This window comes from Lepus europaeus, chromosome 12, assembly GCF_033115175.1.
Source record: "Lepus europaeus isolate LE1 chromosome 12, mLepTim1.pri, whole genome shotgun sequence".
NCBI lineage: Eukaryota > Metazoa > Chordata > Mammalia > Lagomorpha > Leporidae > Lepus > Lepus europaeus.
In genome coordinates, this window is record NC_084838.1 from 90776514 (window position 1) to 90794503 (window position 17990).

The window sequence follows — 17990 nt, forward strand, 5'->3', positions numbered from 1 at the left end:
CCAGGAAGAGGCACCTGGCTCCTGGATCGGTGCAGCACGCCGGCTGTATCGGCCATTTGGGGGGTGAACCAACAGAAGGAACTCCTTTATCTCTGTCTCTCTCTCTCACTAACTCTACCTGTCAAAAAAAAAAAAAAAAAAAAGTCCATGGAAAGATATTAAACTTCTCAAAATATGTTTGCAAGATTTATGCTACTCACAGCGCCGAAGTAAGGAGCCTGGTGTACAACGCCCGTGCCTTCTTCCTCCTTCACATAGTGGTCAACAAGCACAGTGAAAGCACCATTTTCTTTATACTGGAATAACAAGGTTAATGAAACACTGTGTCTGTGGTGTTAACTTACAAGCAAGAGCATGACAAAAATTGTTTAACACATAAAATTATTTTCAGAACTACAAAAGACTGAACAACTCAGGGTGCGAAGAAAAACATACCAATATAATACATCTTTTCCATAAATAATGACTCATCACTTACAAATGAAATAATTATCTGAAGGAAGACATACAAAAATTAGTAATTACCTTGGCCTCAAAAATGTGCCTATTTGGGACCAGCGTTGTGACACAGTGGGTTAAATTACCAACAGCAGACAGCAGTACCAGCATCCCGTATGGGTGCCAGATTGAGTCCCGCCTGCTCCTCTTCCAATCCAGCTCCCTGCTAATGTACAGCAGCAGAAGATGGGCCAAGTATCTGGGCTCCTGCACCCAAGTGGGAGACCCCAGGATGGAGCTCCTGGCTGCTCGTTTCAGCGTGGCCCAGTCCTGGTGTTGCGGCCATTTGGGGAATGGACCAGCAGATAAAGATCTCTGGTTCCCTCTTTCTCTCTTTCTGTTACTCTTCCTTTCAAATAAATAAATCTTTTGTTTTTAAAAAGGCTTACTCATGAGTTCTCATGCAGTCTTAGAAAATGTGGTTCTTAAATAATTCATTTCTGATGCATTTTCAATTACTGCATACATTTTGCTTCTTGTTTTGCCTACTATTCAGGTTAAATTGTTTGGTCATAAAAATAAAATCTTTTTCAAAGGAACAGGTGAGTGGCCAAGAAGTATACAGATTTTTTTACTGAAAAGATAATGCACCCACTGAAGGTTTAACATTACATTCAATTCAATTTTTTTTTTTTTGCCACAGCAATAAAATGAGGATACTATCTACACTGCTAGAAGATGCGCCTTTTCTCATCTCTTCATACCCTTTGTCTCAAATTAGAACTTCTTTGTCCTCCCCCTCTGTCTCAGTAAAATAGCTTCACTAAGTGACTTTCACATTGAATTCCTATAATCCTGTGAAAAACATATTAGTATTCACATGTTTAAAAAATATTCTGGGCCAGGCACTGTGGCACAGTGGATAAAGCTGCTGCCTACAGCACCAGCATCCCACATGGGCACTAGTTCGAGTCCTGGCTGCTCAATTTCTGATGCAGATCCTTCCTAGGGTGCCAGGGAAAGCAGCAGAAGGCCCAAGTCTGTGGGCCCCTGCACTCACTCGGGAGACAGAAGAAACTCCTGGCTCCTGGCTTCAGCTTGGCCCAGCCTTGGCTGTTGTGGCCATTTGGGGAGTGAACCAGTAGATGGAAGATATCCTCCCTCCATTCCAATTTTGCCTTTCAAATAAATTAATGAAATTTAAAAAAATATTCTGGCTCTATTTGCAGTTCACAGATGAGTAAACTCAGAACAAACATTAGGGCCTTGCTCAAATTATACTAACGAGTAGTGGTAAAGCTTGGACCTGACCTGAAACAAGGGTCTTTTGGTTCCAACACAACATTACTTTCAACTACAACACAGCATTCTGCTTAACTAAAAACTAAAATTGAAAAATAACCAGGAATTTTTAACTGTGGTAACCTAAATCACCCTGAAATATTTTGGAAAGTGTGGTATGAAAGGTGCTAAAAGCTGTGTCTTCAATAGTTCAAACATAAAGGGAGAATATGAGTGGGTGTTTAGGACCAGAGGCACAGTGAACCCAAAGCATCTTCCTAGTCCTGACTGTAGAGCAAGAAAGCCCGCACTGTGTCCTTGGCCATGGAGTCCAGCTCTGGCTCTCACCCATGCCTATGCCAGGTCAACAGACACCCCATGAGCAGCACTGTTGCCTCTCAGGCAGCAACTGTCATTTCAGCTTCACTTAATATCTTAGGGCACGTGTACTACTGGAGCACAACAGGTGATTTTTTTCCTAAGTCGAAGAATTTGTAGTACCTGTATAAAATTCACTACCAGTGTCATATTTCAGGAAGCTTACTTAATGATTAGGTGTTATTTGACTTAATTCAGTATATACTAAGTACATATTCTAAACAGACCTCTGCCTTTAGCCAAAATTCCTCTCTAATGTGTCCACATGCAGTTTTCCTGAGAACAGTGAGCTTCCCTCAGGTTCCCAACAGTGTCTATGGTTAAAAAGGTCAGAGTTGGCCAGCGCCGCAGCTCACTAGGCTAATCCTCCGCCTTGTGGCGCCGGCACACCGGGTTCTACTCCCGGTCGGGGCACTGATCCTGTCCCGGTTGCCCCTCTTCTAGGCCAGCTCTCTGCTGTGGCCAGGGAGTGCAGTGGAGGATGGCCCAAGTGCTTGGGCCCTGCACCCCATGGGAGACCAGGAGAAGCACCTGGCTCCTGCCATCGGATCAGCGCGGTGCGCCGGCCGCAGCGCGCCTACCGCGGCGGCCATTGGAGGGTGAACCAACGGCAAAAAGGAAAACCTTTCTCTCTGTCTCTCTTTCACTGTCCACTCTGCCTGTCAAAAATTTAAAAAAAATAAATAAAAATAAATAAATAAATAAAATTAAAAAAAAAAAAAAGGTCAGAGTCACCAATGGAGGGGAAAAGTTTTCGGATACACAAGAGTGCAGTAAGGACATTTTTCAAAGGGAGAGACTATGGAGGCATCTCAGAAAATGCTTCTTGCAGCTGACATCTGAGTTCAGAGGTGGAAGGTGGATTACAACCAAAGAAAGATGAGGGAATTTTTAAAATGTCAGGAAAGCTTAATGAAAACAGCAGTGAGGCCGGCACCGTGGCTTAACAGGCTAATCCTCTGCCTTGTGGCGCCAGCACACAGGGTTCTAGTCCCAGTTGGGGCTCCGGATTCTATCCTGGTTGCCCCTCTCCCAGGCCAGCTATCTGCTATGGTCCGGGAAGGCAGTGGAGGATGGCCCAAGTCCTTGGGCCCTGCACCCGCATGGGAGACCAGGAGAAGCACCTGGCTCCTGGTTTCGGATCAGCACGATGTGCCGGCCGCATTGGCCATTGGAGGGTGAACCAACGGCAAAAAGGAAGACCTTTCTCTCTATCTCTCTCTCTCTCACTATCCATTCTGCCTGTCAAAAAAAAGAAAGAAAGCAGCAGTGAGGCAGGAAAGAGGAAGGCCAGTTTGGAGACACAGTTCGGGAGTGGGTCTGCTCCAAATCAAACTGGTGAACAGAGTGAGGACTTGTCAGGAATGCTGGCAAGTAACCAAAGGCTGTGGGAGGGACAAGATGAGGGCAGAGCATAGGGAAATCAATCCAGAGAAACACGGGAGGAGGAAGAAGGCGATTAGGTAGGAAACAAAAAATACAGGTTAACCAACGCACACGAAAATGGATAGATGACAGACACTGGGCATAAGATCCAAATGGTTGAGGCAACAGATGTCAATGAAATTCTCTTCTCAGTGAGCAGGAACATCACTGTGTCAGCAGATGTCTTATTCTGGGATGTGATATAAGTGGTATTTCCATTTGATTAGAGGGTCTATGTAATGTCTTTGGTATGAAGGTGCTGTTCATGTTCTTAGTCCAATAGCTTTAATTAAGGATCAATGAGGGGGCTGGTGCTGTGGTGTAGCAGGTAAAGCTGCCACCTGCAGTACAGGCATCCCATATAGGCGCTGGCTGCTCCACTTCCGATCCAGCTCTCTGCTATGGCCTGGGAAAGCAGTGGAAGATGACCCAAGTCCTTGGGCCCCTGCACTCGTATAGAAGAATCCAGAGGAAGCTCCTGCCTTAGAATCGGCACAGCTCCTGCCGTTGTGACCAACTGGGGAGTGAACCAGCAGATGGAAGACCTCTCTCTCTCTCTTTCTCTTTCTCTCTCTCTGCCTCTCCCTCTTTCTTTGTGTAACTCTTTCAAATAAATAAATACATTTTAAAAAAAAAGATTAACTTATTTACTTGAAAGGCAGAGAGATCTTCCATATGCTGGCTCGCTCCGCAAATAGCCACAATGGCCAGGGCTAAGCCAGGCCAAAGCCAGAAGCCAGGAGCTTCCTCCGATGTGCAGGGGCCCAAGCACCAGGGTCATCTTCTGTTTCTTTCCTACACACACTAGCAGGGAGCTGGATTGGAAGCGGAGCAGCCGGGACTGGAAACGGTGCTCATATGGGATGCCGGCGGCAGCTTTATCCACTATACTGGCCTCCATGAACTCCACTTTTACATGCAATGTTTTATTTAAGCATTAATAATTTTTAAATGGAATTTGTAAAATAAACAACAACACAGCAAAAAAAAAAAAACAAAAAACAAAAAACAACAAAACCCAAAATTCAAAGCATTTCAATGTAAAATGTAGACTATAATTGATGAAAAATACACACATAAATCTAATAAAACATAAAGTGACTTCTTATATAACTTGAGACATGGACTTTCAAATATTCCCACATAATTTTAATTATATGGCAAGAAGGTAGCATAATTTCAATTTGCTAATACCATAGCAGACCTTGGATTCAGGTACATTCATATGAACAATATAACAATAAGACAACGTGAATTTTACTTATCACACTGCTCCAGTTACCAAATACATGGATGTGGACAGTGCCTGCAGTAGGAACCCCAAGCTTACCTTCACAAAATAGTCGAACAGAGGCATGTATTTCTTGCCCTTGAGATAAGAACCAGGAAATCTTAAAAAAAGGAGAAAGGCAAACTAAAAATTAGATTAAAATCAAAGAAATGAAACTACACACCACTAGCTTGCTTGCTCCCTAGTCATTAATGCTGGAACACACAATTTGAACATCTTAAGTAATGAAACTAAACTTGAATTATAAGGCTTTGGGATAATAAAGATTCTGTCTTTTTAAAACGAAAGACACACACCTCAACTGTTTGAATATTCACCTTTCAAGGATCTCATAGTCACTCTCCGATTTGTAGAGGGCTGATAATCTGGCTTCCATTAAAATGAGTAATTTTCCTCTTGCAATATCTATGAGAACAAGGGAAAGAGTGAACTTCAGTGACATTCAGACTGGCTGACTCTACACATGCATCAATTATATAATTTTCCTGAGGGGCTCCCATATCCTCTGTATCTGGCATGCCCACTGGTCAGAGGAGCACTGCAAAGAACACTACAGGACACAATTTCCTAGACGTGGAAAAGACAAAACTCGAAATACAATCAGGTATCTGGTAGCTATTATTTATCTTATATTCATTCTAAGGAAATGAATCTTTATTTTCTCTGTCTAAAGTTAAAAATCATATTATTAACAAACCACGTAGCTCACAAAGCATAAGTCCCCTGCAGTCTCCCCTCTTGGACATTCTCTGTTGGGCATCTATTCATCCAGATATTTTTCCAAGTATATACTACAAACAATAGAAAGTGTGTAGGTTCTTTTTAAACAATGAGATAATATTCTATATGGTTTTGCAACTTGTTTTCACTTAATATAATGTGAACATCTTTCCATACACCAACCAGCACACATAGAACTTTCTCATTCATTTAAATAGAACTATAGGATTCCACAAGTTGCTTTTAACAAATCAACATTTAAATCGCTTTCAAATTTTCTTGAGTATGAACACTGGAGTAATAAGTGTCCTTATACGTTTTCTGTGTATCCTTATTGCAAGTGTTTCTGGAGGGTACTATCCTAAGAAGAAAAAAGCTGTGCTAATGTATAAAAAACTGATATTATATGATAAAAATCTAGGGTCAATTTAAACTTCCACTGTAAGATAGGATACACTAGAACTTCCTAGATTCTGTGTCATGAATACTGTTCACCTGCAGAAAAATCAGAAATTATAGATCATTGCAAAGCCCTCTGGAATTTACTGAAAAACTGCTATGAATAAGCCTGCTATGCCCCAGCTCTGACTTTAAAGGAACTTTGTTACAAGGGGAGTCCACATTTTCTAATGAAACTCAGACACACAGTTCCTCTGGCAAATATTTTCTTCCAACAAACTATCCAAGTCTGAAGGTATGTTTATTCACAATGTATCAATCTTCTCTTCATAAACATAGCTATGGAAAAGGCCTAGCTAAGCCCAGGATAGCACTATTAACAAGGAATATTTGAAAGGCACAAAGTTCGTAAGTTCTGTACCAATTCCTAATAATGATGTGATGATCACAGAATCTTAGACTTCATCTGTAACGGGGACAAAATGCATAAAAGCATTTAACAAACTGGAAATTATAAATTTTAATCTGTATTAATTAGTATCTCTGTACTATTTTAATTTTTGTATATTACTTTTCAATCAGAAAAGAAAAACACTTTGGAAGTTATTTTTTCTGATTACGTGAAATTATTTTCAAAGAATTATTTACCCTAAAAAGACATGCAAATTTGTATACCTTTCCAAAATATAAATTATCTTATGCACATTAATCATAAATGATCAGGCTCACATTTACCTTTAATCTTCACATATTGCAAATCTGGGTTAACACAAAGTGCGAGGTTACTAGGTAAAGTCCAGGGAGTGGTTGTCCAAGCAACTAAACATATATTTTCATCTTCCTCCAAAGGGAAAGTTACAAATACTGAAGGATCTTGAACATCCTGGAATAAAATGAGATAAAGTATTATTTAACAAATCCATAGCCACAGACAAGTAATAAAAAGCAATTGATCCTAAAGAGGAATAAAATAAGTAACTCTTCAAGATAAACTGAGCTCCCAAGTAGCCATTTGTCACATTGATTAAAAGAAAATACAGGTCGGCGCCGTGGCTCACTTGGTTAATCCTGCGCCTGAGGTGCTGGCACCCCAGGGTTCTAGTCCCAGTTGCTCCTCTTCCAGTCCAGCTCTCTGCTGTGGCCTGGGAGGGCAGTGGAGGATGGCCCAAGTGCTTGGGTCCCTGTACCCGCATGGGAGACCGGGAGGAAGTACCCGGTTCCTGACTTTGGATAGGCTCAGCGCCGGCTGTGGCGGCCATTAGGGCAGTGAACCAATGGAAGGAAGACCTTTATCTCTCTCTCTCTCACTGTCTTACTCTGCCTGGCAAAAAACAAACAAACAAACAAACAAAAACCCAACAACAACAACAAAAAGAAAATACAAGCAGGAGGGAGGATACAGTAGAAGGTATATTATTATTTTTTTTTTAAGATTTATTTATTTAGGGCCGGCGCCGCGGCTCACTAGGCTAATCCTCCACCTTGCGGCGCCGGCACACCGGGTTCTAGTCCCGGTCGGGGCACTGATCCTGTCCCGGTTGCCCTCTTCCAGGCCAGCTCTCTGCTGTGGCCAGAGAGTGCAGTGGAGGATGGCCCAAGTGCTTGGGCCCTGCACCCCATGGGAGACCAGGAGAAGCACCTGGCTCCTGCCATCGGATCAGCGCGGTGCGCCGGCCGCAGTGCGCCTACTGCGGCGGCCATTGGAGGGTGAACCAACGGCAAAAAGGAAGACCTCTCTCTGTCTCTCTCTCTCACTGTCCACTCTGTCAAAAAAAAAAAAAAAAAAAAAAGATTTATTTATTTATTTGAAAGGCACAGTTACACAGAGAGAGAAGAAGAGGCAGAGAGAAAGATCATGGCCAGCGCCGTGGCTTAACAGGCTAATCCTCCTCCTTGCGGCGCCGGCACACCGGGTTCTAGTCCCATTTGGGGCGTGGGATTCTATTCCGGTTGCCCCTCTTCCAGGCCAGCTCTCTGCTATGGCCCGGGAAGGCAGTGGAGGATGGCCCAGGTCCTTGGGCCCTGCACCCGCATGGGAGACCAGGGGAAGCACCTGGCTCCTGCCTTTGGATCAGCGAGATGCGCTGGCCGCAGCGGCCATTGGAGGGTGAACCAATGGCAAAAAGGAAGATCTTTGTCTCTGTCTCTCTCTCTCACTATCCACTCTGCCTGTTAAAAAAAAAAAAAAGAAAGAAAGAAAGATCTTTCATCCACTGGGTCACTCCCTAAATGGCTGCAATGGCCAGAGCTGAGCGGATCCGAAGCCAGGAGCCAGGAGCTTTTTCTGGGTCTCCCATGTGGATGCAGGGCCCTAAGGACTTGGGTCATCTTCCACTGCTTTCCCAGGCACATCAGCAGGAGGTGGACTGGAAGTGGAGCAGCCAGGACTTGAACTGGTGCCCAAATGGGAATTTGGTACCACAGGCAGTGGCTTTACCCATTATGCCACAGTGCTGGCCCCTCATTATTATCTTAAATCTGTATATATGAAATACATGAAATTTGCTCACCTTATGCACATAAAACATTAAATTTCTTTTTATATTTCTAACCCATGGAAAAAAAGCATGAAATTCTAAATAAAAATTGCTAAACACATAAAAAAATTTTAAATTTTTAGTAGCTACCAATATGAAACATTTTAGGATTATTACCTATTTTATAGTAAGAGTTAGGTCAATAAAATAACTTGGTTTGGAAACTAGTTTTCTTTTCCTCTAACATATCAAAAAGAATCATACTGAAACAGCACACAATTGAAATGATAATAAATCAATATTAATTCAGCTCATTCAACAAAAGAAGATTGGCTCCAACTCTATGGCAATGTTTTAACATGAAAATCTAAAAAATAAACATCTCTTGGGGTGACTATTTGGGCTGACAATGGATGGTACCTACAACCTATACCAGAATGCCTAGATTTGAGTTCTGGCTCTGGTTCTGAATTCTAGCTTATGAATACGGGCCCTGGGAGGCAGAAGGGACAGCTCAAGTGGTTAGGTCCTTGCCACCTACATAGAAGACCTGGACTGAGTTGCTGGCTCCTGGCTCTAGTCCCAGTTGTCATGGGCATTTGGGGAATGGGCCAGCAGGTAGGGGTGCTCTTTCTCAATCTCTTCTCTGTTTCTTTGCTTTCCAAATCAATAAATAGCTTAAAGATAGAATGAATCACTTCTTAAGACAAACCAAGTGCACTCTAAATAAAGTACCATGAGAAAAAGGAGTCCAATAAATGACAACTTATTTACCTTGTACAACATCAGACAAGCCTAGGATACTACAAATGTACTGATAGGTACCAGGCAAATATATCAATATGTATCATGAAATAAAGAGACTGAGAAACATTAGAGACACAGCAATTAAATGAAGTATATGATCTACGACTTTTTTATTTACTTGAAAGGCAGATAGATACACAGATAGGAAGAAACAGAGTCAGAGAGTTATCTCCCATACACGCTGATCCACTCCCCAAATGCCTGTAACAATTGAGGCTGGGGCTGGGAACTCAATCTCGGTCTAACATGTAGGTTGCAGGGAACTAACTAGAGACATCACCTGCTGCCCTCTGGGGTGCACATCAGCAGGAAGTTGTCATCAGAAGAGCTGGGACTTGAACCAGGCACTCTGGGACTTGAATCAGGTACTTTGATAAGGGATCCAGGAGGTGACTCAGCCCACTGTACCACAACACCCACCCCAATGATTATCATTAAAAAAAAGAAAAAAGAAAAAAGGAGGATATGTTCCTCAAAATATCTCAGGACACTGTTTGGCTCCCCACATTCCGTGTTGGAATGCCTTGGTCTGAATCCTGGTTCCTTTCCTATTTCTACCTTCCTGATAATTTACATTGTGGAGGCAGCAGGCTATGGCTCAGTAGTTGGGTCCCTGACACCCATATGAGAGACCTGGACTGAGTTCCTAGCTTGTGCTTTTGTCCTGGTCCACACCCAGCTATTGCATGCATTTGGGAAGAGAAACAGTGGAAGAGATTCTCTCTCTGTGTCACTCTACTTTTCAAATAAAAAAAATGAAAAAAGGATGCATAAATCATACTCTATTTGTTTTATGGAACACTGTATGGTAGTATAGCAGGTAAATGTAAGTAAGTTCAAGGCTACTTGTATCATATGGAGAATATTTAAAAATATAATATTTAACATAAAAAGGGGCTGAAGTAGTAGAGTGATATTTAGAAACATTCAGAATAATGTTGTAAGTTTATGGATATTTATGTAGAATATAAACATATGAACATGTATATGTAAAAAAATACCAAATTCAACACATGGATACCTTTAAGGAAGTAAAGAAGCAAAGAGAAATGAGAAAGATGTTGCTAATAAACAAATAATAGATTTGGGCATAGTCACCTATATAGAAATTAGAACAAAACTTCTCCAATTATGTGTAACATTGATGGTGTGGTGCTCACACACACAGAACTGAGTGAAAGACACCAGATATAACAGAATACATTCAATTATACATAGCACAAAGCCAGGCAAAATTTATAAATTATTTATAATATTTGATGTATTCTTAAAAAGCAGATATATCATTATTTATAACATATCAAATGGCATACTCAAGATTTATACATTTAATTAAATATTATACATTTTACCAACCTCTAATAATCATAATACTGATATCTATTTTTTTTTTTTGACAGGCAGAGTGGACGGTGAGAGAGAGAGAGACAGAGAGAAAGGTCTTCCTTTGCCGTTGGTTCACCCTCCAATGGCCGCCGCAGTTGGCGCGCTGCTGCTGGCGCACCGCGCTGATCCGATGGCAGGAGCCAGGTGCTTCTCCTGGTCTCCCATGGGGTGCAGGGCCCAAGCACTTGGGCCATCCTCCACTGCACTCCCTGGCCACAGCAGAGAGCTGGCCTGGAAGAGGGGCAACCGGGACAGGATCGGTGCCCCGACCGGGACTAGAACCCGGTGTGCCGGCGCCTCAAGGCGGAGGATTAGCCTAGTGAGCCATGGCGCCGGCCAATAATACTGATATCTATTAATGATATACATACTAAAGGAAAATAACCCAAATAAGTAAAGTACCAATTTACACAAAATACAGAGGACATAGAACATGTTAAGCTAGACCATGGAAAAGTAATTCACAAAGTTCTTATTAAGGGAAATACTACAATACAAAAGTATAATAATTATAAAGGGGGAGGGGATTTACAGATTAAAACAGAGCTGCTATGTCCTGAATGCACTCATATGTAACTCCCCACAACATTCCTGCGTGAAGGTGTAATGTAAAAGGATTGAGACGTGGGTCAGTAAGAGTTGATAGGTCATGTGGAACTCTCATGAACAGGATAGATACCCTTATAAAATGGCTTCAGGGAGCTACCTAAGTCTTCTCTCTCCCCTGCCTTTCAGCTTCTTTGCCCTTCCCCTCGTGCTTGGTAACAGACCGCAAGCCTCACCAGACACTGAATCTGCTGGTGTCTTGATTGGGGACCTTCCAGACTCTGGAACTGTGAGAAGTACATTTCTGTTCTTTTCATCAATTACTCAGCTTTAGTTATTTTGTTACAGCATCTCAAACATTTAAGACAAGACCCAAAAGATAACTATTACCACATGTGAACCTTTGGTATATACTAATTCAAACACTAAATCCCAGAAGAAATTATGAAATAATTAAAAATGTGAACAGTGATGATATAAATTAAACAACCATAAAATATTAATCTTAAGGATATTAAAGAGGATTGATGACATCTTTAGGTATGATAAATAATGTTAATATGGTAATGTTCAAAACAAGATTCCTTGTCTATATCAAACATACATATCTATTTTTTCATGTTTTTGAAATTCGCCACATTAGATAGAGTATTTTACAATAATAAGCAAATATAGCAATACATTAAGATTTGACAAAGCTAGGATTTGGTACTCAGGTGTTGACTATATTCTCTACATTTTACAAAAAACATTTACTTTTCATCTATTTAGAAGGCAGAGTAATAGAAAGTGAAAGCAAGAGAGTGAGAGTGAAAGCAAGAGATCTTCCATCCTCTGGTTCACTCCCCCAAACAGCAAGAACTGACCTGGTCAAAGTCAGTAGTATGGAACGCTACCTAGGTCTCCCATGTGGGTGACAGGGGCCCGAGCATTTGAGGAATCATCTGCTGCCTCCCAAGATGCACTAGCAGGAAGACGGATCAGAAGTGGAGCAGTTGGGCCTGGAACTGGCATTCCAATACGAGATGTGAGTATCCCAGGCACCACAATGCCTACCAGTGTTCTCCCCATTTTTGTGCATGAAATATTTTATTAAAAAAAAGAACCCAAAATGAGCACAATCATATCTACCTCATAAGGATTTGCAAAGATCAAATGGGATATATGAAAGCATTCTATAATACGAAAGCGTTTGTGAAAAATAAATTTCACTGATATAATTTCCAAACCTTGACTATGAAACAAGAATTCCAAACAAGTCAGCATGCATTAAAAGCAATGGATTAGGGGCCAGTGTTGTGGCATAGCAGGTTAAGCCTTAACCCACTCCCTGCAATGCCCGTATTCCACGTCGGTGTTGGTTTCAGTAAGGCTGCTTCACTTCTGATACAGCTAACTGCTAATGTACCTCGGAAAGTGGCAGAGGATGGCCCAAGTCTTGGGCTCCTAACCACCCTTGTAGGAGACCCTGAGGAAGTTCCTGACCTCAGCCTGGCTCAGACCTGGCCTTTCGGGGAGTGAACCAGTAGATGGAAGATCTCACTCTCTCTGTTTCTCTTTCTCTGCAACTTTCAAATAAATAATAAGAATAAATCAATTTCAAAAACCGCAATGGGTTAGATAAACTCTAAAAAGTGAAAATATGGGGACGGTTTTGTGGTGCAGTGGGTTGTCTCTTACAATGCTGGCATCTCTTATTATAGAGCCAGTTAAAGTCCTGGCTGCTCCGTTCCTGATCCAGCTCCCTGCCATGTACTAGGGCACCTGCCACCGGAGACTAGGATGGATTTCCTGACTCCTGGCTTCCAGGACATTTTGGCCATTTGGGGGAGTCAGGAAGATCTTTGTTTCTCCATCTTTCAAATAAACAAATAAGGGCCAGTGCTGGGGCTTAGCCGATAAAAAGCATGCCCTGTGACACCAGCATCTCGTGCGGGAGCTGGTTCGAGTTCCACTTGCTCCACTTCCGATTCAGCTCCCTGCTAATGCGTCTGGGAAAGCAGAGGAAGATGACCCAAATCCACGGGTGGCTGCACCCACAAAGGAGACCCAGAAGCTCTTGGCTCCTGGCTTCAGGCCAGCCCAGCTCCAACGATTGCGGCCATTTGGGGACTGAACCAGTGGATGGAAGATTTCTCTCCGGTACCCACTATCTCTCTGACTTCAAATAAATAAGTAAATGAATCGTAAAAAAAAAAAAAAAAAAAAAAACAACTTCCTGATTATACACAAAAGAATTGAGAGTTCAGATTCAAGAAGACTATCAGTTACTATCTGTCTAGATCAGGTAAAGGGATTTCCTCTGTAACATCAGAGCTGTATAGATACTGGTATCACACCAATGACAGCAAGTTACTCCATCTCATCAGAAAACAGACCATATAGTATTCATTACTCCACATTACTTTATCTTCTAAATACTTTTAAGAAATAAATGATGCTATGAGATCAAGTGTATCAGAACTGGACTAGTTAACCAAAGAGAAAGAAACAAAAAAATGATTAAAACAAGCAAAACCTATCATATTGAGACATACATAAATCCACTGGGGATAAAAAAGAATCCATTTTAATCATAATACAGCTTCCATCCAAAGACTGGCATTATTATCAGGGCTTGGTTAGAAGTGTCAGTCTAAAGCTCAGGGTAATTTTCCACACTGGGACTATTTGGGGTATGTAATGACAATCATTCAAGGTTCATATACATAACCCAATGCCAAATGAGGTCTCATAATTTCACATACCTTGTAATTCTGGTGTGATTCGAAGTTGGAAAGTGGAGTGTTGCATGCAGTGGAGAAGGGCATGACTTTCACACCCCTATAAACAAGGCCTTTATCATAGAGCTGTTTGAAGACCCACCTAGCAAGAGTTGGAAATTTACAATTAACAAAAATTTTATGTCCATACATGAAAACATATATGCCAGTCTGCTTAGTTTCTAACTGCCAAGAAGTGAAAAAACAATGTCTCTCAATTGAAGACCAGCTGACAAATTACAATGCATTAGTATGATGGCGTATTATGCAGATATTAAAAATGTTAACATCTACTAATATGGAAAAGATGCTCATGACATGATATTAAGAAAAAGCGATTGGGGCCGGCGCTGTGGCGCAGCGGGTTAACGCCCTGGCCTGAAGGGCTGGCATCCCATATGGGCGCCAATTCACAGAATTCTGTGGATCATCTGGGAAAATATGTGGAAGTACTTTATATACTTCAAAAACCATCCAAATTATCACCACTACTAATATTATTAAATGAACCTCCTACTTTTTTTTAAAATTCACCATCAGACTCTATGCATTATTTATATGCCAACAAGTTCTTTAGGAACAACTATCATTCTAATACCAAGAGACTTTAAATTCTTTTCCCCTCCCAATGCAAGCAAATGTTATATAAACTAAGAAGTAAGGTTTAGAGTTATATTGGCCAACATGTTACCCATGTGTGATTTTTGATTTGCATTAAAATGTTTAAACTCATTGAAATAAAAAATGTTTTTTACTAATTGTGGTTAAAACTTAATCATATTTAAGTGCTCAATGTTTCTGATCTAGTTTCTTTTTGAGATATTTAACACAGAACCTGATTTTCAGATGTTCTAATCATGGGAACTCCAGCTGTACAAATGAATACAAAACCCCCAGCCAACATCTCTGGCATATCCAAGGCTTCCTGTCCTTTGATATACAGATCTGGAGATGTGTCCACAGGGACATGTCAGAGTCAGGGTCTTAAGAAATATCTCAAGGTGCCTAGCTGCTCAAGGGCAAACGACATATGCCAAGCATGTACAACAGATCTTGACTAAAGTAATGTAAACAGATAAGGCGTTAAGAGTCACAAGCATCCCCTATGAAATGCAAAGTAATTATATATTACAAAACACCTTTTACAATTCACCTGTACTTTTTTTATTTTTATTTATTTTTTATTTTTTTGACAGGCAGAGTTGATAGTGAGAGAGAGAGAGAGAGAGAGAGAGAGAAAGGTCTTCCTTTTTGCCGTTAATTCACCCTCCAATGACCGCTGTGGCCGGCGCATCACACTGATCCGAAGGCAGGAGCCAGGTGCTTCTCCTGGTCTCCCATGGGATGCAGGGCCCAAGGACCTGGGCCATCCTCCACTGCCTTCCCGGGCCATAGCAGAGAGCTGGCCTGGAAGAGGGGCAACCGGGATAGAATCCGGCGCCCCAACCGGGACTAGAACCCGGTGTGCTGGCGCCGCAAGGCAGAGGATTAGCCTATTAAGCCACGGCGCCGGCCCGACAATTCACCTGTACTTTTATGCATAATTTAATGAAAGTGGGCCTTTCTTAGGGCTGAATTAGCTATCTTACACATTTTGCAACTCCTATTAATGGTGCCTGTTTGCCCAGTAATGATTAATACATTAATGGAGGAAACCCAAGTTAAACCACCTGCCAGGACTGGCATTGCTACCATTTCATTTGGAACTGCTATAGAACAATGCCTTCATTACATAATTTCTTCAAGCATTAATTCAAAGATGTAATCTCTTAGATTTAATTCCTTAACCAAACAAAACTATCTCTGAAAACTAATTTTCCCTAAATTTAGTACAAGTTAATTTGACAGGGGCCGGCGGGTAAAACCACTGCCTACAATACCGGCATCCCATATGGGTGCCGGTTTGAGTCCCGGCTGCTCCACTTCCTATCCAGCTCTCTGCCATGGTCTGGGAAAACAGTAGAAGATGGCCCAAGCCCTTGGGCCCCTGCACCTGCACGGATTCCTGTAAGAAGCTTCTGGCTCCTGGCTTCGGATTGATGCAGTTCCAGCTGTTGTGGCCAACTGAGGAGTGAACCAGCAGATGGAAGACCTCACTCTCTTTCTCTCTCTGCCTCTCCTTCTCTCTGTGTAACTCTTTCAAGTAAAATAAATAAATCTTTAAAACAATTAATTTGACAAAAAAAGATATTAGGCCATTTATATTCTTTAATAATTCATGCAGAAATACTAATGTACTTGATTACAGATTGCTGTTCAACCTATTGGGGCTACTATATACTACAAAAATATGCATATTCTACTACATTTCTCCAATCCCAAATCCCAATTTCAAATCTGTTCCAAAAGATTTCAGATAAATAATCATGGACCTTAAAAGAAATAAATTCATGCTACCACACCTCTCTATTGATGGAATATTTATCATATTTAAGTAAATATTTAAGTAAACCTACCAGACAGATTCCATAAATTGTGGATACAGAGTTTTGTAGTCATTGTCAAAGTCAATCCATCGGCCAAGTCTGGTAACAGTAGACTTCAAAAGACATAATTAAGGTAGTATTAGACAATGATCTTTGGTGGTTTTTTATTTCCATTGTCAAAATACATGGTAATTTTTGAAAAACAATCAATAGTTCAAGTAAATCTGTATTGGAAACTGATTAAGGATCAGTTTTCTTTACATTCATCCAAAAACACAGATAATATTATTGACCACTATTTGGCAAACACCAGGTATAACTGTTACTAGTAAGAATTATCAACGGGTGCTAGAATTAATGAGTGAAAGAATATTTGCAAACATTCTCACTTTAGGATACTTATTAATTACTAAGGAAAAACTCCAACTTTACAAAAGAAAAACTTTATAATACCGTACTCAAGTGAACAGGACTATCATCACTAATAAGATATAACAACAATATATGCCTCCTGATATGATACACTGAAAGGGGCACGGCATCGCTTCTGAGGCACTTCTGCCAAAAATAATTCAATATAATCTAAATTGAATTATAAAGAAACATCAAACAGCAAGGGACATTATATAAAATAACTCATCTGTATGCTTCAAAAGTGACAAGGTTACAAAAGAAAAAGAAAATCTGAAAGAATGTTCCATACTGAAGGAGACTAAGAAGACATGCCAACTAAATTCAATGTGTACCCCGCATAGGACTGTGGGTTAGGAATAAAAATTAGTTGGGGTCAGCGCTGTGGCAGTGGGTTAATGCCCTAGCCTGAAGCGCCAGCATCCCATATGGGTGCCGGTTTAAGACCCGGCTGCTCCACTTCCTGTCCAGCACTCTGCTATGGCTTGGGAATGCAATGGAAGATGGCCCAAGTTCTTGGGTCCCTGCACCTGCGTGGGAGACCCAGAGGAAACTCCTGGCTTCTGGCTTCAGATTGGCACAGCTCCGGCCGTTGTGGCCATCTGGGGAATGAACCATCAGATGGAGGACCTTTCTCTTTCTCTCTCTCTCTCTGCCTCTCCTCTCTCCGTGTAACTCTGACTTTCAAATAAATGAATAAATCTTTAAAAAAAAATAGTGGGACAAATAATGACATTTAAATGAATCTATAGTGTTTTATCAACATTAACTTCCTGGTTCTTAAAAGTTATACTATGGGGGTCGACACTGTGGCTAAGCAGGTAAAGCCACCATCTGTGGAGCTGGCATCCTATATGGGTGCTAGTTCCAGTCCCGGCTGTTCCACTTTCAATCCAGCTCTCTGCTAATGTGCCTGGAAAAGCAGCAGAGGATGACCCAAGTACTTGAGACCCTGTACCCATATAGGAGACCCAGAAAATCTCCTGGTTCCTGGCTTAGGACTGGCCCAACTCTGGCTGTTGTGGCCATTTGGGGAGAGAACCAGTGGATGGACAAATTCTCTGTCTTTCCCTCTCTCTCTGTAACTCTGCCTTTCAAATAAATAAATCTCTAAAAAATGAAAAGTTGTACCATGAGTATTGAAGATATAAGAAATTGGTTAAGATGGGGGCCTGCATTGTGGTATAGCGAGTGAGGCCACTGCCTGTGATGCTGGCATCCCATATGGCACTGGTTCGTGTCC

General features: G+C 41.4%; 1 protein-coding gene across 2 annotated transcripts in view; it reads right to left on the reverse strand.

Annotated features, from left to right (window-relative positions):
• IARS1 (isoleucyl-tRNA synthetase 1) overlaps window positions 1-17990 on the reverse strand; it is an 85709-nt gene that overhangs the window by 55625 nt on the left and 12094 nt on the right. For both annotated transcript variants that reach the window (XM_062208485.1, XM_062208486.1), the window contains 6 exons: window positions 16367-16449; window positions 13896-14013; window positions 6668-6815; window positions 5131-5218; window positions 4853-4913; window positions 201-296 (listed from right to left, as the gene is read on the reverse strand). In XM_062208485.1, the coding sequence (XP_062064469.1) occupies window positions 201-296; window positions 4853-4913; window positions 5131-5218; window positions 6668-6815; window positions 13896-14013; window positions 16367-16449 (594 nt within the window). The remainder of the gene's footprint in view (window positions 1-200; window positions 297-4852; window positions 4914-5130; window positions 5219-6667; window positions 6816-13895; window positions 14014-16366; window positions 16450-17990) is intronic.